We start from the raw sequence: 27309 nt of genomic DNA on the forward strand, positions 1-27309 counted from the left end.
AAAAAACTTAAACTAAAATTTCTCTATCAACATTTTGTTTATATAAAATTATAGCATAAGCAAGGACGGCTGTAACAAGAGGATTGGAGTGGATTTAAAGGGATTTTGTGACTTAATCCACCCCCAATCCCCTTCAATGCCTCCAAAACTGAAAGCCAATAGAACTCGAGAGAAGTAACTCTCACTTTCTACCGGTATTGCCACCCTCTAAAATAAAATTGCATCTCATCATCTATACAGATCTGTTTTAAATTAGCTTGTAATTGATCCCTGATTCGTGCGATCTGCCCTGCTGCCCCGTGATTACACAGCACAACTCCTCTTTCTGGTGGCTGGGAGGATAAACCAATGAAACTGCAAGTTCTGGAGTACAGTACATTATGGCAGATGGCACAATCATTATAACATAGCATAATGACACGTATTTGAACTTGTCTAAAGTACCAGTTTACAAGTGAAAAATCACACAAAGAAAGAACTTGTGTACGATCTAATTATCCATCATCAAAATTGAATGAATCCAGATACATACATTATCTCTACAATACAAAACTTGTTGGACATCTTCCCAATCGCACTGGGAACTTATATATAATGTTCTGCTTAAACGGCTACAAATGAAAGAACAGAAATAAGACAACAATTGCTAGTATACAACACTTGTCCCTTGGAATTTTCGCTGCCACGGCCAAGAAACTTGATGATCACCAGATTTTGCAAATATGTTGTCTAATCAACTTTCTGGTGGTCTGGCAATAACTGTAGTTACAACATTTCCCCATGGGTACCTTTTATGCCAAAACCAAGAAGCTTCAAGATCACCAGACTTTGCAAATGATGTGTCTATTCCTATACCTGATGTAAGCCAAGTAAGTTCTAGTAAGTAGTAACAGCAAAACCAGGGCTAGAACCAAAGAGGACACGGGCCTAGTAGCGGCCCTGACCTGGTGGTCTCCTGTTTGAAGTCCTATCTAAGGTGCCGTAGCGGTTTTGTGATTGATGTGGTCGTGAATTAGGCCTTGCAGGAGGTGCCCCACCCCCTGAATAGGAACTATGAGGTTGTTGCTGCTGCCACTGCTGGGCCCCTGCATATGGTGCAGGCTGGTAGGCAGCACTATACCCCCCAGTGTGAGATGGGGGTTGCCCATAACGTCCAAAACCCGATGATGGAGGAGCGGGATGTGATGAGTATGAGTGGCTACTACTCTGATGGTGTCCAGATTGATGCCGACCCACTCCTCTCGAATCATTGTGGCTATCTCTTGCATAAGATTGGTGTCTTCCGCGATTATCTCTTGTATACTGATGACCTGATGGCGGTGCATAAGGTGGTCCATGACCATTTGGTATATCGCTAGGAACATGCCAACCAGGACGTCCAGCAGGCTGCTCCATCCTTGGTGGCATTCCGTTTGGATAATGCATACCATTCATTATAGTTTGATACGGCCTAGCCGGAGCATACTGCCCACCGCCGCGAACATTCAAGCTGTTCACAACTAGTCGGTGGGCAGCTTCCCCAAGTTGGCGGCCATGTATCGCTCCTGCAGGGTTTGGCCTGAGCCATTTCACAAGTAGGTAAGGATTTGCAATGTGGAAGCAACGATTCACAAATTAAGGCGAAGAGCTCATACTACCTGCTACTGTAATCAGAATGCCTTCTATTATTATTATCATAAGCCCTCCTGCCACTGTCTTCATGCCACAGAACAGGTGGTGGTTTCAGATCACCAGCTTCGACAATCTTCAGAGTAGATTAAACAATAAGCCTGTTAGCCATAAGCGCATCCCCAGGTGGAATGATATACTAGTGTTGCTGCTACAACAAAATCATACTGTACTGTACCTTCTTGGGTATGATAACACCAACAGGTGGGCGTGCTATGTGCTTGTGAGGATCTGGAAGCTTGTAAATTGTAGATCTAGCGAAGGCAAATGTCATAATTTTGAACGGAAGTGCCACTATATTAACTAATAATACAGAAAAAGAATGAACTTACATCACTTGATTGTCCATAATATCTTCTAGTCCATCCACAGGAGACCTGAAGACAGGCGGGCTTGGATCCCCACCACAAAGTGAGATGTAACCATTCATTCCTCCGCTGCACAACATAAGCAAGAACAGCCCATATAAAGGGCACGTTTTTGTTATATAAGAATATGGCAGTCTACTCATGTTTTCACTTTACCCAAAGGCCTGAACAAACAGCGTGTTCAGTATATCATGTAGAAGGCCAATAAGTGCTAATATAACTGTACACTTAAGCAAACAAAAGAACGAATCTACAAACAATCAAGAATCCTTGTAGGGCGAGCTACCTAGCAGAAGGATCGAGCTGTTCTTTAATTTCATTTCGCTCATTATCAGATAGATGTCCAAATTTACTGCTGAGAGAGTAGATATAGGGCGAAATCGGATGGGACCCATTCACAAAAAGCATATTGTACATTGTACTGTTTCGCCTTGCTTCTTCAGGCTACACAAATGATGAGGAAAATGGTTAACATAGAACAAGGTCGTCTCCTCCATATCATAAACATAATACACACATCAGAAACTGTTTCATACCGTCAAAGTATGTTCAACTTTTTTAATCTCAGCCAGCAACCTAGCTTCATCAATAAAGGGCAGTTTCGCTATCCCCTGTGAAGTACGGATTTTCTTTAAATATGGCAGACATCTGATATACAAATTATGCTCACGAAGATCAACATACCTGCCAAGAAAACCGTTTTCCATTCATATCGACCTCAAAATCTGCAGAGTACAAGGTGAAGACAGATTATAATTGGCGTAAGGTTATAGGAGAATCTGATGAATCCATGATTGTAAAATCAGCATACCAATCGGATAGAAATCAATTATAGGCGAACTTGGATCACTCATCAATTGCCGATACTGTAGAGGGAGTGCATGCGAGCTGAAATATCATTTAAAAACTTATCAAATAATCCATCGCATTAAGGAATAAGATCGAAGAAATGCAATATCTATTCACCTCGCTGCTGGAAAAACTCCCATAAGCTGATCAAATGGTTTGAAAGGTGACCCGAGTTCGAAAGTTATATCAAGCTGGCCTAGTCCTTTTAAATCCGAAGCAAAAGGGGCATAGTGGTAAGGGTAAAACCTACATATCATAAGGAGCAATTAGAAATAAACAGGTATTGGTGGGCTGGATGGAGAATGATACAAGGATTATCAACAATTGTGCTACAAATAGAACTGTGTAACATCATATATTTGGCCAATTACAACAAGCTTACCATGTCCATGAGCAGACACCTTCGTAATAGTAGTGCATTACCCAACACAAACCTTCAGTATATTTGAGAACCTAAAGGAGCATAAAGCACATCATACGAGAAAATAACACAATTGGGGGAAAATGATCATGTAACATTTTTTATCAAAGTTGCCACGAATAAAGCAATAATGGCAACAGTCATGGTGTCACTAATTAATCATGAATATGGTAAATTAATAGGCAGTTCCAAGATACTTACAACATCTGTACGTATTTCTTCAATCTGCTCAGGTGTTCTTGCCCCAAACTTATTTTCGTAGTACCTTTCCCTCCATCCAGGTTCTCCAAGCTTTACCTGAATATTAACAAACAAGGTTATCACTTACATTTTTTAACCAATAAACTATACAGAAAAAATAGAGCTTCATTAGGTCCAAAATGGAAGTTTATATTCAATTCCTCTAGTCCCAAATATCTTCCGTAACTTGCAACACTAAAAGGGCACCCGCCCCAGAAAGGGCCTAATCCCTGAGCACTTATATTTAAGATCCAAAATATAAAATGTGCTTTCAATAAACCTATAGATTCAAATATATTCAATGACTTGGTGTCACATGAAGTGGTGAGTAAACGTCTGAAGACAAAGGATAGGGCAGTCGCCCTTATCTATCCACCTGAAGAACAAGATCCTGAGAACTTGGAACATATTAATTATTCCATTGCTTAAGGACAATGTGTTAAGTGTGGCATTCCCTTTCAAGGGACAACTTACATAGCCCCTAATGCAACTAGTGATTATTAACTTATATAATCATACTCTAAAAGGAATGTAATTTAATCCTATCTTATCTCTAAGAAATATTTAACTTGTATAATCATTACTCTACCAGGAATGTAGTTTTATCTTATCTTATCACTAAAGGAAGGAATATTAAGCCGATGAGCAATGGCATACAGTGACCAGTGGTTCAACAAATCCAACATTAGAATATGCCAGAGCACTGTTGAACTTACAACCACAGAGAACCAATACAGCAACAGCACAAGATTTGCACACAGATAACCAAAGATATATGACATACATTGTCCTCCTCTTGATTTTCAGAATTAAGAAGATCTGATTTCTCACGAAGTGCATCTTTTAGCATCGACTTCAAATCTTCTTTGTTCTCACGTTCCTGTGGAAGTTACAGCAAGGTTCAGATGAAACCATAAAAATATCTTTGAACAAATACAAAATCTTCCCAGACAAGATCAAATGAAGTACCTGTGCTTCAAGGCCAATTTCAGCTTCAACAACAGCAGCAGAAAGGCTGGAACCTGATGTTGAAACACGTGCTTTCTTATCTCGGCTGCCCTTTTCGGTACTATCTTTACGAGAGCCATTCTGTTCGTAGGGTGCAGCTACAGACCCAGAGGCAAGGCGAGACCCTTGGAAACGTGCAACAGGCACAATAAGATCACTCCTGACATGGGGATCCAGATCATCACCTCGCTTTGCTTGGGCCTTATCACGTTTTGCTCTTTCCGCTTGACGCTACACAGGACAGAATAATTGTAAATGTGAACTTTGAGTGAAAAATCCAACTACTCTTTCTAACATTTCCAACACTAGATCATCAAATGTATAGAAGTAGGTCAAGAAACATTTGCATTCAAGAGTTCCAGACTTGTATTGTCTAGTTCCATGAGCTTTACACAGTTACACTAAATGCAAATTTCATGATAGTATATTCAATTACAATGCTAAATATGGATAGAACACCACTAAATGGGAACATATTTTTCTTATTCCGTAAAATTTCATAGAGTTCATAATATTCACAACGCATGAAGAGCACCTCAAAACATTCGAGCTTAAATAAAAAATAAACACTAAACTACAGAAGCAGATATCAAACAATAAAAGTAAATGGGGAAAAAACGAGGAACACAATTGTAGAAAGAGGTTACCAACATGAGAAAACATGCAAGATCACCCAGAGAAGAAATGTCATATTGGCATAATCCTCTTCGCAATTACATATGCCAGGTATAACTGAAGTTAGAGTAAAATCAAGCTGGCCATCATTGTTACCTTGTGAATTTGAGTTCTTTTCTGAAATATTCTATCCTCGAACGCACCAACTGCCTGAATGAAGTGTTCAACTCTATTCAGATCCGGCTACAACAATAAAGAAAGAACCATGTTATTGCTGAAATAACCATATGTCATCTGAAATCAAGTAAATATCTGAAGACGAAACCACATGGATCAGCTCCTGTACAAATAAAATTTAAATACCGTGCAAGCATCAGTTAAATAGCCACCCATTGAAGGAAATTCCTTCTTGTATACAGCCATTAGCAAATTAATAGCTCCCTACAGACAAATAAGAAAGTTAACACTGTGACAACAATTTAATAGAGTGATCTACAAGCAGAAAACGGAAACTTGTCGAACTTTTTAAGAATAAAACACAGCTCCACTCTAGTAACTAGTAACACTACATAACTTGTTAGCTGCTAGCTTCATACTAAGATTGAACTACAAAATAGGAAACAAACCTCACGGATCTCTAGTGTTGGCATGTGTGGAAGAAAATCATTGCCAACAAAAAAGCACATGAAGATGAAATCATCAATGATACGTTCAAGATCGATCTCAAAAGGTGGATTTGGCATTTTGAACTCGTATTCTATGTATTCCCGTAGGGTCCATATATTCAAGAACTGTGAAGACACAAAAGTGAGGTAAGATACCACTGAAAAAATCTTGGATACAAGTTGCACCAATAGAAACTGATCATCATTACCTGGTAAGGTTTCTTTGGTACAATTTCATCACCCTTCTCATCATACTCCCCAGCTTTCCGTTTTGCCTTTCCTTCACATTTTGCCGCTAGATGTCCAACTTGGCCACATATGAAGCATTTATCCTGCTGTCCAGGTGTAAAAACCACCTGCAAACACAAAGTGCATGCAAATAAGCTTTCATGCCATAAAGTCAAACAAGATGATCAAGAAAAAAAATACTCTGAAAGAAAGTTACAAGTCATAAATTTCACAAGGTAGAAAAAAAGCAACGCAGAAAACAGGAAAATATATAAACAACTTCACTTTTTCTTAGCACAAGGCAATGAAGTGTAAATTTGAAGCATTTGAGAAAGGATGAGAACCTCTCTCAGTATGGAGAAGTGTACTTCATGTGTTGCTAAAGCTAACATGATAAGATCTGCATCCTGTATTTAAGAGAATAAGTTATACATTAGCAAGACAACTAACATATAAAATAGTGTCAAACAAGAAATAAAGCATTAATCATAAAGAACTTACCAGGCCATACAGACAATGTCTGGTATTCGGGTTAAATCCAGGGAGATTCCTTTGGCCACGAATATAGGACATAACTTTGTGTTCCCCTTCACCAGGAACATTGGCATCAGAAAGAATAACCTTCAGAAGATTTTAATCAGAACATATATTGTCTATACATACTTTCCCAGTACCAACCTAAAACATTTCTAAACCATAAGGAAACATGGCTAAAACATGCTAACAAAAGATAATGCCCAGTAGCAAGTCAAATCATCAAACAGGCACCCAGTAGAAAGCCGAATTATCAAAATGTCATGCTTACTTTAATCTGTTTCCACCCAGGATCATAATTCAATCTGAGATGGATGTAGTACTGCAAAGCAACTGATAGAACAGCCATAAACTCTGTCCCTGGAGTAATAATATTAGAGTCACAGGTTTGCGATTGATTTTTTGGAGGAAGTTTTCTGCCTTCCCTCTCAAACTCTTCACGCAATTTTTCTTCTTCAGCAGCCTGGAGATATGGCAACAGTGACCAGTGAGTGCAATCACAGATGGTTGCAAATACCTACATAACACCAATAGATACAGCTCTACAGTTATATACTGAGTATAAGAGGCCAATAGAACACTCACCGCGTCAGCTGCATCTTTTGCAGCTCTGAATCGCCTCGAGCGCTGCTGGTTCATCTTAGCGCGAGGTGCCACACCATCTGTAAACCATTGTAGGATATAATACAAAATGGAGAAAATTGTGTTTAACATAACTGCATGACAGGAAAGCTTAACAAGTAGATGAATTATGCCACCATTGTTCATACATGGGCCTATTCATTCTAAAGGAAGACTATGAGTACCATGAGAGTGTCAGCATCAGGACAAACTACTCCCTCCTTCCCAAAACTATAAAGCATGTCAAAGTTTTACAAGTTTGACCAAGTTCATACTTTAAATATCGATATCTATAGTGTCAAATAAATATGGTACGAAAACAAGATTGATGGTGTATCTACTGATATTAATTTGTTTTGCTACAAACTTAACCAGCTTAAAAATATTTTGCTTCGGATTATATGCATTATGTTTTTGGAAGGAGTATCATGTGAGCATATACATATTTGCATTATGATGAGATGTTCTTCATTCATGATAGTACCATAACAAGCGACAGAGTAAGGTATAGTGAGCACTCATAATTTCTACCATGTGAACTCCATCAGTTCAAGCAACATTACAACAGGCAAAGGGAGAAGAACAGCAAGAGGATTCCCTCCGTAACAGAGACGAAATGCGTACCAATGGCCATGTACATAAGCTTGCGAGGGCGAACCATGATAAAGAGCCGATCTATGTAATCAAATATGCACTGGAAGACCTCGGCAAATGTTGTTGGCGAGGCCTGCGGCAGAAAATACAATAGCGGAGAGAATCAGAGTCAACGCAGAAGTTAATAGCAATTGAGCAAAACGTAAAACGTTCTTATTGAGGGGAAATAAAACACTTCCAGTAAGACCGTTGATAAAAGAAGCAGCGCAGAATCTGCAAACTGCAGGGCCTCCTAAGTAAATTAAACTTGGACTGGTCTTGGCAGATTCACACTAGTCCAGAAATTAAGTTGCAAAACGTGGTTTGAGAGATAACATAAGAGCCGATTAGAACTGCAGCGTCAGATTTGAATAGTTGAGCTGCAGCATCCTCCGGGCATCTTAATATGGTTAGGGGAAAACATCGAATTTGAATAGTTGAGCTGCAACATCCTCCGGGCATCTGAATATGGTTAGGGGAAAACATCAAATTCGAATAGGTGAGCTGCAACATCCTCCAGGCAGGCATCTTAATATGGTTTGGGGGACAATTTAGAAGCTCGATTTTAATCACAAAAGTCGTTCCCCAACGTTTAATAAAACCAATTTTTCTTCTCGAACCCAAAACTCTTCTCCGCACTAGCTCCCTCATACACCAATCAACCAAGCACAATAATATAGTACATCTACGCAGCTACACCATCACCCACCCAAACACCCCTACCCCTAGGCGTCGAGCCCAATCAAATCGTCACATCTCGAGATTGAGCGGGGATATAGAGAGAGCGAGCGAGCGCACGTACCCTGTCCTCGGGGTGGAAGCAGGGGTGAATGATCCCGTTCATGTCGAGGTAGAGGTTGTCGTACTCGAGGCCGTTGGGGTTGGGCCTGGAGGTGTCGACGGGCACCTGGACGCCCTCGATCTCGACGGGCTCCTCCTCCACCACGTCCACCACCAGCATGGGGTACTTCTCCGCCAGCCAGCGGTAGAACGATGGGACGCCCATCTCCGCCGCCGCCGCCGCCGCCGCCGCCGGGAAGGGGAGCTCGCCGCAACCCTAACCCTATTATTGAGCGAACGGACGCGGGGGGCAGCAGAGGACGGGGGGGAGTGAGGCGCGCGCGAAACCCTAAAAAAAGGAGGGACGGCCCGGGATGGTATAGGTATATGCCCTTTCGTTCGGGGCGTGGTGGAAATATCTCGTGTGGGCAACGGGGAGAGAGGCGGTATTGCTCTTTTGCGCTATCCGGAGTTCTCCCAGGAAGCAAAAACGTTGACTCTGATGTGAGCGGGCGAACTGGGACGGGAAGGTAAGCCTCGGGACAGCCCAAGATTGAGCCGTCCTGGGCTGACGCTGATGGGCCTCGTGGAAATGTCTGAGGCTAGGATTTGAGAAACAACAATGGACAAACTTCTCTAAATAAAAAAAAAAACAACAAGTGCATAAACGTGTGCTCTACGTGCAATTTCATAGACAAACTTGCAAAATGTGGTCCAAAGGTGCACACATATATATGCGTAGTACTTAGAGTATGATTGATTGTTTGCTCCATGTGGACTCCGGAGGCGACACGTGTGGTGCGATGTAGGTTAGTGGCACGTGGTTGTGTCGATTAATTTTGATGATGCCCCCTACTGCCCCCCTTGGAAATTAAAAGGGAGTACAAAGGAAATATACCAAATCAACATGAGTATGTGCTACCCGTAGGGCCGGCGGCAGCGAATTGGTGCGGCAGTGGTCTACGACGGTATACATATGGGCACATTAGAGCATCTCTCGCTTCCCCAGTCGCGCGCCTCAGAGAACGCTACAATTCGAGTGTGCTTCAAATATTGTCCGGTTTGCCCACCCCCGGTACGGGGCACTATCAGGGACGCCGCATACAACTTTTACGCTTAATTTGGGGGTCGCGGCTGGAAATGAGCACCCCCAAACGCGCCACCACGCGGTGGCCCCCGAACGGCCAAGATGCTCTTAGATCCGACTGAGGGGTGGATGAGCATTTCATATATGTGGGCTCGACAACTCCGGGACCTCCACACGGTGGCGGACCTCACCGACGGCTCCATCCGGAGCAGTTGGAGCTGCACCTGTTGTGGGCGACGGCAGGGCGCACAAGCAGCAACAGAGGACCTCCTCCATGTCGAACTCTTGTCCGGAGTTGCAACGGACCACGCACAAGGGGAGGGCGACTTGCCTAACCCTGACCACGACGACGCTCAACAAAAGGTCCCTTGCCCCCTCTTCTGCTACATTCAAATTTGTATGTTACAACCATCCAGTGATTCGCCGTCTCATGTCCATGGGCTGGATTTGGTTTTGTCATGTACTTGTGCTTTAGTACTAGTGCTACTCGTGTGTTGAGTCTAAGTTGTTTTGATTGCAATCTTTGCTTGCTTGAAGATACAAGATTTGTAGGTTACTGTACATGTGTGTTGATTGTAAAAAGTATAGATTGGATTGAATTGCCGTACCTCTCTAGGGCAGGCGTATACTCTTTATATATAACAGACATACAATCTAGGGTTTACAATATGGTTAGGATTACAACTTCTACCGCAAGTCTAGTTAGCCTGACGTGACAGGATCGTACCCGCTCAGGTGTCATCCTACTCCGTTTAACAGTCCCCCTCGATCCAAACAAGGGCTAACTAAATTCAATCCATACTTCATTCCATCAAACGTCTCCTTGCCAAGGGCCTTTGTGAATATATCAGCAATCTGGTCACGCGTAGAGATGAACCTCACCTTCAGTGCTCCAGCTGACACCTTTTCTCGTACAAAATGAAAATCAATTTCGATATGTTTGATCCGAGCGTGAAACACAGGATTTGCTGCGAGGAAAGTTGCACCGAGATTGTCACACCACAAAATTGGAGCTTGAGCCTGAAACACACCTAGCTCTCGAAGAACTGACTGCAACCATGATACCTCTGCCGTGCCATTTGCAATGGCTTTATACTCCGCTTCAGTACTCGAACGACTGACTGTAGGTTGTTTCCGAGAGCTCCACGATATCAGATTGGGTCCATAGAACACTTCATATCCTCCAGTTGATCGGCGATCATCGGGACACCCTGCCCAATCTGCATCCGTATATACACTTAACTCTGTGGACTGCGAACGCCGTATACCGAGTCCAACCTTCAGAGTTTCTTTCACATATCTAAGCACCCTTTTAACTGCAGACCAATGCACATACGTAGGAGCAGAGAGAGGAACCGACACGCCTTATTTACCGCAAAAGAAATGTCCGGCCGTGTCAAGCATAGATACCGCAAACCTCCCACCGTGCTCCTATAAACGAAGGCCTCTGCTTCGGTGAGTATAGTGCCGGCATTCTTGCCGAGCTTGTCGATGACGACATGGGCGTTGCAATACCCTTGCATTTTTGCATATTCACCTTCCGAAGCAGATCGGTAGCATACTTGGTCTGAGTTAGTGCTATTCCATCAGACATCTTTGTCACTTCTAATCCAAGAAAATAGGAAAGTTATCCAAGATCCTTAACAGCAAAGGAGACACGAACTAGCTCCAGAAGATTTTCCACAGTACGTCGACACGAGCCACCGAAGAAGAGATCATCCACGTAACTCAACATATAAATAGTGACTCGTGGGTTAAGGAAAATGAACAAGGAGGTATCTGCTTTGGATGGCCTGAAACCCATGGACTGAAGCTTGACACTTAGCTTGGAGTACCACGCTCATGGCGCCTGTTTGAGGCCGTAAAGCGATTTCTGCAGTCGACAGACATGGTGAGGGCGATCTGGATCAACATATCCTGGTGGTTGAGACATGTATACCTCCTCCTGGATATCGCCGTGGAGGAAGGCATTTTGGACGTCCACTTGGCGAAGAGCCCAGTCGCGAGAAACGGCGATGGACAAGATCAGGCGAACTGTCGTGGGTTTAACCACCGGGGAGAACGTGTCAGTGTAGTCAATACCAGCACGCTGAGTGAAGCCCTTGGCGACGAGACGAGCTTTGTAGCGATCAATGGTGCCGTCAGATTTGTGCTTGACCTTGAAAACCCACTTGCAGCCGATGATATGGTGTCCACAGGGCAGTTCCACAAGACGCCAGGTATTGTTGAGACGAAGCGCATCAAACTCCGTATCCATAGCCGTTTTCCACACAGGAATAGCCAAAGCGTCATGATGAGACGTGGGTTCAGCAGCAAAGGCACGCTTGGACGAGTCATATCGGATGATCCCATCATAGAGGCGAACCGGACGCACTTTATTGTTCTGCAGCCGAGTGCGCATAGGATGTGTAGGTGCAGGGGCAGGTGCAGGACTTGGCGATGGCGAGGAAGCAGCAGACGGAGATGGTGCAGGGGAGTCATGATCCGCATCATAGGCCGGCCCACGAGCCGGTGTGGGCGGAGAAGCGGGCTCCGAGTCTGTGTCTGAGGCCACATCTGAAAGTGCATGGAGCCCCCATGTGTGGTTTTGGTAATTAATGACAATCCCTATGGACTAATGTTTGCATTGAGTTATATTTGTAGGAGTTGTCCATAGGCAATTCTTGAACCATATGTTGGCTTCAAGGTTGCAATAAGAAGAAATTGATGAAGGATATCAAGTGTCAAGTATGTCTTGAAGATGAAGATGAAGTGAGCCCTCAAGCTACTTCAAGACATCAACATGATGAAGAATGAAGAAATGAAGTGCAAGTTCAAGATGAGCCATCTCGAAGAGATCCTTTGCTTGAGTCTTGCCATCCATATGGTGATCATGGATATGTGAAGATGCGCCGAAGAAGAAGCTCTCCCATGGTGGATTATGGGGGAGCAATCCACAAGACTTCGTCAAGCAAGCACAAGCAAGAAAGGCGTTCCATCTTGTTGAGGTCAAGATCGTCGTCATCGAGCTCAAGTGGAATGCGCAAGTATAAGGTTTGCTCTTGATAGGGTTTGTTTCTCACCGGTCTCATAGTGTAGTTGGAGACCGGTTTATAGTTTAGTTGCCGTACTATCAAGAGGGCTCTCGAGTGAGTAACTCGATCGTATCGTTCGGAGAGAGCTCAAATCTTTGCATCCTTGCATCATCTTTCTTGGTTGTTATTTGGACCTTATCCATGTGATGTTTTAGAGCTTGTGCTTATTCTCATGACAAGCTCTAGTTCATCGAAAACGGATTTCGCATAGATCACTTGTTGCGTTTTCGAGTTTGGTTCATCATCTTTCTTGGTTTTATTTGGATCTTATCCATGTGATGTTTTAGAGCTTGTGCTTATTCTCATGACAAGCTCTAGTTCATTGAGAATGGTTTTTCCATGGGCAACTTGTTGCATTTTCAAGATTGGAGGTTTTACAGGGTATGTCTTTTTGAGATAGGTCAAACCTTTCATCATTTGTTTCTATCCTCCTTTGCTGGACTATGATGTTTCTATGCATATTGTTGTAGAGCTCGTTGTTGTGATTTCAACGAGCCCAAGATCATCGAAATCGGAGTCCGGATGCAAAAGTTATGCCCGTTTTAGTTTTGGTGTTTCTGCAGTTTTCTTAGGCCGGATATTTTGGAAATATCCGGGCCGATTATCCGGGCCGGATATTTCGGAAATATCCGGCCCCCGAAATCGTCTAAGGACCGGAAGAAAAGCAGCTCTGGATAGGGCCGGATTTTTGGCCGGATTTTGTCCAGGTTTTGTCCACGAGGCCGGATTATCCCCCCGGATAATCCGGCCCCAACTTGGGCGGAATATCCGCCCTGTTTTTGCCCAAACGGCTCGATTTTCTTGGGGGTATAAATACCCCCTTCTTCCTCCTTGGGCTGTGCTTCTCTCACTCTCTCTCCCTCCATTGTTGAACTAGAGAAGCTTGCTCCATCTCTCAATCCCTCCATGATTCTTGCCCCCATTTGAGGGAAAAGAGAGAGAGATCTAGATCTACATTTCTACCAATCAAATCCATCTCTTTGTGAGTGGAACTCTCTAGATCTTGATCTTGGTGTTCTTTGTGAATTCCTTTGTTCTTCCTCTCTTATTCCCCCAATAGCTTTTGTAGCTTTGTTGGAATTTGAGAGAGAAGGACTTGAGCATCTTTGTGGTGTTCTTGCCATTGCATTTGGTGCATCGGTTTGAGTTCTCCACGGTGATTCGTGGAGGTGAAAGCAAGGAAGTTGTTACTCTTGGGTTCTTGGAACCCTAGACGGATTCTAGGCCTTTGTGGCGATTTGTTGGGAGCCTCCAATTAAGTTGTGGATGTGTGCCCCAATCTTTGTGTAAGGCCCGGTTTCCGCCTCGAAGGAAATCCCTTAGTGGAACCGTGACCTAGGCCTTTGTGGCGAGGGTCACCGGAGATTTAGGTGAGGCGCCTTCGTGGCGTTCGGTGTGTGGTGTGAGTACCGCATCTTGGGGTGAGGCCTTTGTGGCGTTGGTGTGCATCGAGCAACCACACCTCAAGGTGAGCCTCTTGTGGCGTTCGGGAGCACTAAGCAACCGCACCTCTCCACCGGAGATTAGCACTCGCAAGAGTGTGAACTCCGGGATAAATCATCGTCTCCCGCGTGCCTCGGTTATCTCTATACCCGAGCTCTTTACTTATGCACCTTACCTTGTGATAGCCATCGTGCTTGAAGTTATATATATCTTGCTATCACATACTTGCTTGTATTGCTTAGCATAAGTTGTTGGTGCACATAGGTGAACTCTTGCTTAGAATAAGTTGTTGGTGCACATAGGTGAACCATAGTATATATGCTTTGGGCTTGACAAAGTAAACGCTAGTTTTATTCCGCATTTGTTAAGCCCATCTCGTAAAAGTTTTAAATCGCCTATTCACCCCCTCTAGGCGACATCCGTGTCCTTTCAATTGGTATCGAGCAAGGTCTCTCATTCTTAGGCTTCACCGCCTTGAGAGTAAAGATGTCGGTTAGGGGATTAGCGCACAATAACTTGGTTATATTTGATGGCACAAATTATGATCTATGGAAAATTTATGTGCTTAATATTTTGCGGCGTATGTCTGGGACATGGAGCGATTTCTTGGCATGGGTTTTTCTTCTCCTAAGGATCCTCAAAATTTATCTCTTGAGGAGGAGAAAAACTCTTGCCTCGATGCTCTTGCTTCTCATGTGTTTTCCATTGTTGTGAGCAATGTAGTTACTTCTTCAATCATGCCTTTTGGGAGCGCTCATGAGTTATGGACAAAAATTCAAGATAAATATGATGTGTCCAATATTATTAAGGATGATTGCATTGCTTCCACTTCCGGCCGTGATGAGTTCTCATCTTCATCCACTTCACCAAAGTGTGTCAAGACACAAGGTAATGATATGGTGAGTGGTGATGAAAATTGCAATGTTGATATTAAGCTTTCTATTGATGATTCTTCATCTCTATCTCAATGCAATGTTTCATCTACGGACTCAAACACATCTAGCACTAGAAATGATTTACATGCTTGTGTTGATAGTCCTTGCATATCATGTGTAAGTTGCTTGAATAAATCTAATGATGATATGCTTGCTTTGTCTTGTGGCCATGATAAAAATGCTTCTATTTCCTCTAGTTGTTGTGTGACTAACATTGTAGAGGAAACCAAAGATTCTATTGGTCAAGACAAGATCTTGAAAGGAGCCTCAAGTAACTCCTCATCTTTATCTCACGGTTCTCATATGTGCCTTATGGCCAAGGGTTCCACGGTATCTCCTACCATGGAACCTCATACTTCTCGTGGTGATAAGGATGAGGATGTTTATGAAGAAGAGGATTGGGTTGTCTCTCTACGCGATAAGGGTAAGAGTGTATTCAAGATTATTTGCAAAGATAAAATTGCTAGCACTCACTTCTTTGAAATCTTGACTACCGCTATTGAGAGCCAAAAACTTATTTGGATGCATGAGAACACCATTGATAAAAAGGGTGCTCTTGAACGAGAGTATGCCGATGATGTAGCATCTTTAAAGAATGAACTTGAAGAAGAACAAACCATCAAGGAAGCTCTTGAGGAGACCTTTGCTCTAGAATTGTCTAGAGAAAAGGAAAACCATGATAGAGCTCTTGAGATGGCAAATGAACTAAAGCTAAAAAATGATAAGCTTGTGTTTGTTAATGCTAAACTCCTTGAGGATTTTGAGCAACTCAAAAAGGGCTCAAGGGTCATTGAGAGTGCGCTCACCAAACTCACCGAGTCGCATGAGCAACTTAAAGCTTCTTATCTAAAAGTGCATGCCAACTTGCCTTCTCCTATTGCTATTGATAATGATGCTTGTGCTACTAACTCTACTTCTTGTGAAGCATCTACCTTGAAGGAGAATGTTGAGCTAAGGGCTCAACTTGATTTGCTAACTAGCAATTATGGGAAATTGGGAGAAATTCATGGAAAGCTTTCTAGCTCCTATGAGGATCTTCTAGCCTCTCATGATAGGCTAAAGTTAGCTCATGAGGCTATAATATCTAAGGCAACACCTTGTGAGCCTCATGTGGGTACTAGCACTACTACTCAAAATGTTATATTGCCATGTGCTAGTCCTAGTAATTCATCCACTCATAATATTGCTAAATCTTGTGATGAATTATCTTCATTGCCTTGTTGCTCTAACAATGAAGGTTCTACTTCCACTAGTACTTGTGTTGTTACTAACCATGTAGAGGAAATCAAAGAGCTCAAGGCCCAAGTCTCTTCTTTGAAGAACGACTTGGTAAAGGGTCATGAAGGGAAATGCAAACTTGATAAGATGTTAAGTGTGCAACAATCCCCCAATGACAAGAGTGGACTTGGATTCAACTCCAACAACAAGATCAAGTCCAAGAACAACAAGAAGAAGAAGGGCAAAGTACAAGTCAAAGACCGGCCAAGATCGTTTGCTTCAAGTGCAAAATTGAAGGGCACCATGTTAGATCTTGCCCTTTGAAGAAGAAGCAAAAAGGGAAGCGGCCTCAAGCTCAAACTCATATTCAACCTCAAGTTGAAGAAATGCCACTTCCCAAGAAGAATCAAGCCAATGCTCCCATTGTGGAGAAATCTAGTGAGAAGAAGGAGAAGAAAAGAACTTGCTACATATGCCGTGAGAAGGGTCACATCTCCTCCTTTTGCACTATTGGTACCTCATCCAACTCTATCACCATTGATGATGTTTATTCTCTTCGTAAGGATGAGGGTGGCAATGTGTTTGCCAAATTTGTTGGTGCTCAAAGTGGTGTCAAGAAAAGAACCATTTGGGTTGCCAGGCCTATTGTGACTAACCTCTTAGGACCCAACTTAGTTGGGGACCAACAATCCAAAACTTGATCAATAGGTGCTTGTTGGAGGGCATTGGAGACTTGGCTACATCATGAAGAGTTAAGGGATCTTCATCATTTATACTATCTCAAGCCAAGTCTTTTGGTTATCTTACTTCTATCATACACCCAATGTTCCTCCTTGCGGTAACATGTGCTCAACTCATTTATATTGAAAGTTACTCGCCCCTTTGCATGTGTTAGTTTTGTTCCTAACATGTGTTTGTATATGTTGTGCATCCTACGTGTTTTTCTTGAGAAATCAAGGCTATGTATGTTAGGTTGCACACCATGTATTTGTGCTTGTGTTGGAGCCTCTTTGCATCTTGTTGTATCTTATATGGCTCTTATGAGAGATTATTGGACTATAACATTTTGGGGGAGTGATATGCCTTTAGGAATTTCACAATCCTAACAATGTGTGTACATGAGGAATATCACTTAGAATTGATATTGCAAGATTATCTAGTCTCTATGTGGTATGTCATCTTCATGAGAAATTCAAATTCTAATGTTCATTAATATCTCTAGTTGGATCTTATTTGCCTCTTGTGAAAATAAATTCCTTATCACATTATGGGGGAGTAATAAGCTTTGTGCATATTACAAGCCTAGGAAATGTGAACATTTGAGGTTGTGTCACATAGAATTGATATTGTAGATTATCTCTCCTATGTGGCATGTTTGCTCAAACAAGCTCCAATTTGCTTAAATGGCTTCATTGCTAATATCTTTGTGGATCTTATTTGTGTAAGTTTTTCTTGGCATGGTTTTTCACAACGTGTCCCTCAATACATTTTTGGAAAACCATGTGCTTCAAGTCATACTATTAATTGCTTTGCATGTTGGTATGAATACTATTAATTGCTTTGCATGTTGGTATGAATACTATTAATTGCTTTGCATGTTGGTATGAATACTATTAATTGCCTTGCATGTTGGTATGACTAAATGAAGCTATCAAGAAACTTTCTTTGCATGATGGTTAACTCTTATCTTTTACCATATGCTTTGTTCGTTGTAAATATGATCTTATGTATACTTACAAACTACCACCGGGAAATATTTCCTAATACCTCTTGTCCTAGGACAATTGGTAATCAATTATGAGGTAGATATTTATTGATCATATCTACATTGGCTCTTGTGTTTAAATTGACTTATTTATTGCCATGAATTTGTTGTGCTTTGACTCCCATGTGTCTTCCTTGCATCTTATGGATCTTGTGTTTAAATTGCCTTATTTATTGCCATGAATTTGTTGTGCTTTGACTCCCATGTGTTCTTTTTTCTATTCAAACTTTCTTAGTTTTTTTTTGTAGATATAGGTAGTGTGATGATCCTAGTTGTGTGCATTTTGTATCCATATTCTAAATCCTAGATAATGCACTAATCTTGGGGGAGCTCTCCTATATTTGTTATATAAACTTCTCTTGATCTTTATCAAAAATTTGGTTTTGGGAGTCATAAATTTTCTTTTTGGTACCGTGTGCCATCATAAAAAGTGTCGAGGGTTTGGTTTATTTGTTGGAACCTTGCTCTCTTGGGAGTTGGTTATCTCATTCCTTTGTGCTTAGGTTTAATTAGCTTCTTATAATGAGATAAGTCTTTGGAGTCAATCTTGTGTTGATTTGATTCTTTGATATAATTTGGACAACCATTGTCTCTTGGTTTATTTGGTGTTTTGTCCAAATTGTATCTTCCTTTGGTTCTTGAAAGTATTGTGCATGCATATTTAATATATGTATATCTTATGGCATGTGTCACTTTCTTTGATCCAATATATAGGGTAAACTCCATCAAATCCTAATTTGGCTAAGATGTGCATGAAATTCAATTTCATATCTATATGCACATAGAATTGTGGAGTTTGTCCTATATGTTGTAGTGTGTCTAACTACTTCGGACCCAATTAGTTTGGGGACCATTTTGTACTTACCTTTGTGTTAGGTACAATGGATATGCATTGAATGCTTGTCTCACTCTTGGAAAGAAGTGGTGACTCAATGGTAACGTGAGGCAAGCTAGGATGATCAACGAACACATATCTACTACATCCACACCAATGCTATCTTGGTAACAAGTATCTTCTCATGCATACTTTTCTTGTATCCAACCTTATGGTTGCATCTTGGCATGAATCTCTTGATTTGCAAATGTTGTGCTTCTTGCAAAAGTCTTAATGAAACCTCTTTATTGTGAATGTGAGTAATTTGAGATGAGTGCATGTGTTGGGAAGTATTTTAAATCATGCTCATGATTCATCCATCCCAACTATGCCTATCTAGCAATTTTGTTGCATATCAATTCCTCAAGGCTCTCACATGTGCAATATAGATGAAAGTGCAAATTTAGTTACTTCTTTTGGTATCCCCGTTTGTGATACTTGTTGCCTTTCTCAAATGCATCCCAACTATCTTCTATCCCTTGTTGATATTTGTGATGTATTTTAGTTGTTTGTGGTTGAAGTTCATGAATGTACAATAAGATAATATTGAGCCTTTGGCCATGCTATTAAGCAAAAATCTTATTGGTATATTGCATGACTTCGTCTTGGATATCATGCTATTTTTCTTGTGTATCTATTTGGTGTGTGCATGTTTCTTTGTGGATAAATATCTTTGTGATATTGTCCACTTAGAGAAACTTATACACATAAGAGATGATACATCTCCATTTGATATCTTTTTTATTTGTTGCATGTTGATTGGTCATGCTAAGAAATATAATTCATTGAAGACTATGATGATGCTTTTTGCTCATCCATATAATAGTCTTATAATATGCTTTATCATGCCTTTCACATATCTTCTTGGTTGAGCCTTTTATTATGGTGCCTCTTACTTTTTGCTCAACTATTTGTTTGTTGCAAGTGTTAAGCTTATTTCTCTATCTATGATCTATTCCAAATGTTTGTGTTTTAAATGGTAATGAGGGAGTGAGGATTCCATGTTATGCATATTGTATTCAAATACAACATTTTAATTTATGCATGTACCTTGGGGAGCTTCCTCATTTGATTTAGAGCACTATCTTGTGGCGATCATTAGAGTTTGATTCACTTGGTATCTTTTGTTTTTGAATGATATTATGGGAGTGATGATTCCATGTTTGTGCACTTTATACTCTAATGGAAATTGTCTAGTTTTGTGCACAAACCTTGGGGAGCTTCCTCATATTATTTAGAGCAATCTTCTTGATCTTATCATAATATCTATCTTTCTTTTGGTATCTTCCTTGTGGTTCATTTGGTTGCTTGCTTCATTTGTTGAAGCTTCTTGACTTTGTTATCTTTTTGCAATCTTTGATCCTATCTATAGTGTGATTCCTTCCGAATATTCGTCATTGGATATGAGCATTTGATTCCACTCAAATTATGAGAAATGCACACGCTATGGAGGAACTCTCACTATATTGGCCTTCTAAATTTTTCACCCATTTCGGCAATTGGTGCCAATGGGGGAGAAGTTTGGAGGGTTTAAGGGAATTTGGTTATGTCTTTGCTTTGTGCTTAAGCATGTGCTTTTATTGCATTGCATCTTGTTGCTTTGCATAGTTGAATATTTAGAGGAAACTCCACTAGGCTTTGAATGCCAATATATGCAATGAAAGTCAAGATCATTCACACATGCATATATTATGGGGGAGTTTGCTCTATATATTCAACTTATTTGTTACTTCAATTCCTTATATAAACCCTCTCAAAGAGATTGTCATCAATTACCAAAATGGGGAGATTGAAAGTGCATGGAGCCCCCATGTGTGGTTTTGGTAATTAATGACAATCCCTATGGACTAATGTTTGCATTGAGTTATATTTGTAGGAGTTGTCCATAGGCAATTCTTGAACCATATGTTGGCTTCAAGGTTGCAATAAGAAGAAATTGATGAAGGATATCAAGTGTCAAGTATGTCTTGAAGATGAAGATGAAGTGAGCCCTCAAGCTACTTCAAGACATCAACATGATGAAGAATGAAGAAATGAAGTGCAAGTTCAAGATGAGCCATCTCGAAGAGATCCTTTGCTTGAGTCTTGCCATCCATATGGTGATCATGGATATGTGAAGATGCGCAAGAAGAAGCTCTCCCATGGTGGATTATGGGGAGCAATCCACAAGACTTCGTCAAGCAAGCACAAGCAAGAAAGGCGTTCCATCTTGTTGAGGTCAAGATCGTCGTCATCGAGCTCAAGTGGAATGCGCAAGTATAAGGTTTGCTCTTGATAGGGTTTGTTTCTCACCGGTCTCATAGTGTAGTTGGAGACCGGTTTATAGTTTAGTTGCCGTACTATCAAGAGGGCTCTCGAGTGAGTAACTCGATCGTATCGTTCGGAGAGAGCTCAAATCTTTGCATCCTTGCATCATCTTTCTTGGTTGTTATTTGGACCTTATCCATGTGATGTTTTAGAGCTTGTGCTTATTCTCATGACAAGCTTCTAGTTCATCGAAAACGGATTTCGCATAGATCACTTGTTGCGTTTTCGAGTTTGGTTCATCATCTTTCTTGGTTTTATTTGGATCTTATCCATGTGATGTTTTAGAGCTTGTGCTTATTCTCATGACAAGCTCTAGTTCATTGAGAATGGTTTTTCCATGGGCAACTTGTTGCATTTTCAAGATTGGAGGTTTTGGGTATGTCTTTTTGAGATAGGTCAAACCTTTCATCATTTGTTTCTATCCTCCTTTGCTGGACTATGATGTTTCTATGCATATTGTTGTAGAGCTCGTTGTTGTGATTTCAACGAGCCCAAGATCATCGAAATCGGAGTCCGGATGCAAAAGTTATGCCCGTTTTAGGTTTGGTGTTTCGTGATTTTTCTTAGGCCGGATATTTTGGAAATATCCGGGCCGGATTATCCGGGCCGGATATTTCGGAAATATCCGGCCCCGAAATCGTCTAAGGACCGGAAGAAAAGCAGCTCTGGATAGGGGCCGGATTTTTGGCCGGATTTTGTCCAGGTTTTGTCCCTGAGGCCGGATTATCCGGCCCCGGATAATCCGGCCCCAACTTGGGCCGGAATATCCGGCCCCGTTTTTGCCCAAACGGCTCGATTTTCTTGGGGGTATAAATACCCCCCTTCTTCCTCCTTGGGCTGTGCTTCTCTCACTCTCTCTCCCCTCCATTGTTGAACTAGAGAAGCTTGCTCCATCTCTCAATCCCTCCATGATTCTTGCCCCCATTTGAGGGAAAAGAGAGAGGAGATCTAGATCTACATTTCTACCAATCAAATCCATCTCTTTGTGAGTGGAACTCTCTAGATCTTGATCTTGGTGTTCTTTGTGAATTCCTTTGTTCTTCCTCTCTTATTCCCCCAATAGCTTTTGTAGCTTTGTTGGAATTTGAGAGAGAAGGACTTGAGCATCTTTGTGGTGTTCTTGCCATTGCATTTGGTGCATCGGTTTGAGTTCTCCACGGTGATTCGTGGAGGTGAAAGCAAGGAAGTTGTTACTCTTGGGTTCTTGGAACCCTAGACGGATTCTAGGCCTTTGTGGCGATTTGTTGGGAGCCTCCAATTAAGTTGTGGATGTGTGCCCCAATCTTTGTGTAAGGCCCGGTTTCCGCCTCGAAGGAAATCCCTTAGTGGAACCGTGACCTAGGCCTTTGTGGCGAGGGTCACCGGAGATTTAGGTGAGGCGCCTTCGTGGCGTTCGGTGTGTGGTGTGAGTACCGCATCTTGGGGTGAGGCCTTTGTGGCGTTGGTGTGCATCGAGCAACCACACCTCAAGGTGAGCCTCTTGTGGCGTTCGGGAGCACTAAGCAACCGCACCTCTCCACCGGAGATTAGCACTCGCAAGAGTGTGAACTCCGGGATAAATCATCGTCTCCCGCGTGCCTCGGTTATCTCTATACCCGAGCTCTTTACTTATGCACCTTACCTTGTGATAGCCATCGTGCTTGAAGTTATATATATCTTGCTATCACATACTTGCTTGTATTGCTTAGCATAAGTTGTTGGTGCACATAGGTGAACTCTTGCTTAGAATAAGTTGTTGGTGCACATAGGTGAACCATAGTATATATGCTTTGGGCTTGACAAAGTAAACGCTAGTTTTATTCCGCATTTGTTAAGCCCATCTCGTAAAAGTTTTAAATCGCCTATTCACCCCCCCCCCTCTAGGCGACATCCGTGTCCTTTCAACATCGTTATGAGCCGCATGGTCGTCCGAAGCAGCAGGATCCGGTGCCCCATGATCGTCGTCAGGAGGGACATGCACGCCATGAAATGAAGAGTCGACGGGAGCGCCTGCACCTGATACAGCAATACTAGGAACCGGGTTAGTAGCACAGTCCATATCATTACACATTGAGGAATTTCTTCTTTGGATCGGAAGAAGGAGAAGATCTTCAGTGGGTTGGGAATTTTGGGAGTGGTCAATAGAGAATGGGTAAATTGTTTCGTCAAAAACTACATCACGGGAGATATATATACGGCCAGTAGACCGATCAAGACACTTGAAACTAAGATGATCCGGATTGTACCCAAGAAATACACAGCGAATAGACCGAAAAGACAATTTCCGGTTGTTATAGGATCGAAGGTTCGGCCAGCACGCGCACCCAAAAACACGTAAAGCTTCATACCGAACAGGGATGTTAAACAATTTTGTGACGGGAGTTTCATTGTGAATAACTCGACTAGGCATCCGGTTAATGAGATAGCAAGCCGTGAGGATGGCATCATCCCAAAAATGAAGAGGAACACAAGCTTGAGCAAGAAGAGCAAGGGCAGTTTCGACAAGATGACGGTGTTTTCTTTCGATGGCACCGTTTTGTTGGTGGGTGTGGGGACAGGAGAGGCGATGAGTGATGCCAGTATTCTGAAAATAGCGATGCAATTTCTGATATTCCCCTCCCCAATCGGACTGAACAGAAAGAATTTTAACACCCAAAGATCGCTCAACTCGTTTCTGAAATTGATAGAAGACATGCTCAACATCTGACTTGTGTTTCAACAAATAGACCCACGAAAACTTGCTAAAATCATCCAAAAAACTTACATAATAACTAAAGCCACCAGAAGATTTAACCGCTGGTCCCCACACATCCGTGTGAACCAACTCTAGAGGAACAGTAGAGACTCTATACGACAACTCATAAGGAAGTTGATGTGCTTTTGCTTGTTGGCATGCATCACAAATATGCTCAACTAGCTTTTTATTTGACGACGAAACTAATTTATTGGTGGAGATGATGGCTTGAACAATCGATGATGTGGGATGACCAAGACGCCGGTGCCACATATCTTTGGATGGAGTGGCAAGATGTGCTTGACGAGAGCGTGGATGCAGCACCGGATATAGACCACCTTGAGCCCTACCGTGTAGACGAACTTGCTTCGTGATGCGATCCTTGATAAGAAAATGGAAGGGGTGAAGCTCAATGAAACAATTGTTATCAAAAGCAAGTTTATTGGCAGATATGAGATTTTTGCTAATGTGTGGAGTGTGTAAGACATTTTTCAGGTGTAGAACAGATTGGTTTGGACCAGACAAAGAAGATTCACCAACATGTAAAATAGGAATATGCATACCATTGGCCACCTGTATCTGATCATGGCCGTCGTAGTTCTTCTGCACGTGGAGGCGATCCATGTCGTTGGTCATGTGATCTGTCGCCTCGGAGTCCATGATCCAGGTCGGTTCAGCAATCTCGTTCGAGTTGGAGTAGTTGGCAGCGCGATTTGATGTCTCAGGTTGGATGGCGTGATTGAACCGATTGTAGCAGCGAAGAGCGTCATGTCCATAGGTGCCGCAGATCTGGCAGGTGGATTTGCCACCTCCGCCACCGTTGCGACCACGACCTCCTCCTTGACCGTTGCCTCGCCCAGAATTATTGCCTCCGTTGCGGCCACCTCCGTCGCCATAGCCACCACCGTTGTAGCCGCCACCATTGTTGTAGTTGCGACCTCCTCCATAGCCACGGCCACCATCGCCGCGTCCGCGGCCTCCGCCACCGCGCTGAAAGCCACCGTATCCTCCTCCACGCGATGCAGTGTTGGCGGAGTGTTGGAACTGAGGAGATCCATTGGACACGCGATCGACGTTGCGTGCCTCGTATGCGACCATGTGCCCATAGAGGTCGCTGAGAGTGAAATCATCATCACCCTTTGAAGCTATCACCGATAACGACGTAGTGAAATTCTCGTGATCCTCGCTGATCCCAGCAAGAATATATGAAATAACCTCTGAATCACTCAGAGGGTTGCCGACTGTCGCCATGGTGTCAGCAATCTTCTTCACGTGGTTGTAGTAGTCAGACAGGGACATCTCCCTTTTCTTCGGCTTCACAAGCGCCGTGCGGAGCTGCACGATCTTCGCCTTGGATCGTGACGAGAACATCCGGGTGAGTACGCTCCATACGCTCGCAGATGAGTCCAGCAGCATCACATGGCCGAGCACAGATGGGTTCAGAGATGCAAGAAGAGCACTCAGAACCTGCTGATCTGTTTTGAACCACGCTGCATACTCAGGGTTCGCCACCGATTCCGAGCTTCCCTCGGACGCTGGAACCTTCTTGGGCGGCGCGGTGTTGCTCCCATCTACAAAGCCGAACAGATCGAGGCTGTAGAGAGCAGGAAGAGCCTGAGCCCTCCATAACAGGAAGTTGTCCTGGTCGAGCTTGACGGTGATCGCAGCGCCGATGGTTTGAGCGATGTTGGCTGGGGCGGCAGGGGCTGCGGGAGAGGGAGGAGCCATGGATGATCAAAGAGCGGGTTGCTCTGATACCATGTAAAAAGTATAGATTGGATTGAATTGCCGTACCTCTCTAGGGCAGGCGTATACTCTTTATATATAACAGACATACAATCTAGGGTTTACAATATGGTTAGGATTACAACTTCTACCGCAAGTCTAGTTAGCCTGACGTGACAGGATCGTACCCGCTCAGGTGTCATCCTACTCCGTTTAACATTGATTACATGCATAAACAAACCAATTCAATCCTTTATTTGATTATGATTTAGCCAGTCCCGAATCAAAGAATATCAAGACAAGGCGGTATCACTATTTCCAGATATATCAACACCTTGAGACTTGATTTCAAACATGACACTGTTAATATAAAGTGGTTTGTTCTAAAATACCTGATCCATGAGATGACTATATGTAAGTACAGTATTTAAGTATATTCTGATTGCCTTTCTTCCCCATACAGTTCACGGTGTCGGATTGCATTTGGAGAACATGGTTATATTATATCCCATAAGTGGGGTATTGGAGGTACAGCTAGTCTAAATTTTCGAGTCTGGATATTGTTAGCAAGTCTGAATATTGTTGTTGCTTCCCTTAGTATAATTAGCTGAATTGTTGCCGCAGTATGCCATTGTTTTTACTTCTTAGTTGATCTCTTATTAGCTGAATTGTTAGGGATTAGAACATGTACAAGTGTGTACTCTTGAAGAAAAAAAAAGAACATTTACAAGTGTGTAATTCTGAATTCGTAGTGTTGACAATGTACTGTCTCAACTAGTAACTCCCTACCACCCTTACAATATACTGTCAGGCCTGAGACTCTTTGTAGTGTTGAAAATATACCGTCTCAACTAGTAACTCCCTGAGACTCTTTGTAGTGTTGAAAATATACTGTCTCAACTACTAACTCTCTGTAGTAATTCAGTTCAGTTCAGCATTGCGGTATTTGATAAAAGAGCAAATAAACCTTATGTTAAACTAGTCTGATGTGAAATTTATTTGCCGATATGCTCTATTCTATTGTTATATGAAAATTTGCAGTTAACCCAATTGGCGCACAAGTGTGATCAAAATTTGAAGGAGGAGGTAGTATCTACGCAGCTTCACCATCCCCCACCCAAACAGCCCGAGACTTCGAGCCCAACGAAAATCAACATATCTCGAGATCGAAGGGGATAGATAGAGAGAGAGAGCAAAGCGAGCGGGCGTACCTTGTCCTCCGGGTGGAAGCATGGGTGAATAATATTGTTCATGTCGAGGTAGAGGTTGTCGTACTCGAGGCTGTTGGGGTTGGGCTTGGAGGTGTCGACGGGCACCTTGACGCCCTCGATCTCCACGGGCTCCTCCTCCACCACGTCCACCACCACCATCGGGTACTTCTCCGCCAGCCAGCGGTAGAACGCCGGGACACCCATCTCCGCCGCAGCGGCCGCCGCCGGCTAGAACTAGAAGGATACCTCGCCGCAACCCTAATACTGTGAGCGAACGGACGGGGGCAGACGGGATGGCAAATATGCCTTCCGAACAGCCCTTCTGGA

The 27309-nt window shown here is 42.7% G+C and overlaps 1 protein-coding gene across 3 annotated transcripts; it reads right to left on the minus strand.

Moving 5' to 3' along the window:
* Window positions 1-462: 462 nt before the first annotated feature.
* Window positions 463-27309, minus strand: LOC127344215 (5'-3' exoribonuclease 3). Of its 3 annotated transcripts, none has more exons than XM_051370433.2 (23): window positions 26983-27309; window positions 7842-7944; window positions 7182-7258; window positions 6868-7059; window positions 6564-6683; window positions 6407-6469; window positions 6044-6190; window positions 5796-5960; window positions 5533-5610; window positions 5326-5412; window positions 4516-4785; window positions 4331-4426; window positions 3508-3603; window positions 3268-3338; window positions 3003-3131; window positions 2848-2924; window positions 2721-2761; window positions 2573-2647; window positions 2323-2480; window positions 2001-2105; window positions 1847-1922; window positions 1638-1744; window positions 463-1558 (listed from the first exon to the last, which is right to left on the minus strand). In XM_051370433.2, exons 1-23 carry the CDS (start codon window positions 27184-27186, stop codon window positions 928-930), a joined length of 3168 nt encoding a protein of 1055 aa, XP_051226393.1. In that variant the 5' UTR covers window positions 27187-27309; the 3' UTR covers window positions 463-927. The 3 variants fall into 3 exon arrangements, with proteins under 3 accessions (XP_051226393.1, XP_051226392.1, XP_051226394.1); XM_051370432.2 differs by lacking the exon at window positions 26983-27309 and adding an exon at window positions 8653-8994; XM_051370434.2 differs by lacking the exons at window positions 7182-7258; window positions 7842-7944; window positions 26983-27309 and having other exon boundaries at window positions 6564-6649; window positions 6868-7001.

This window comes from Lolium perenne, chromosome 3 (genome assembly GCF_019359855.2).
Source record: "Lolium perenne isolate Kyuss_39 chromosome 3, Kyuss_2.0, whole genome shotgun sequence".
Taxonomy (NCBI): Eukaryota; Viridiplantae; Streptophyta; class Magnoliopsida; order Poales; family Poaceae; genus Lolium; species Lolium perenne.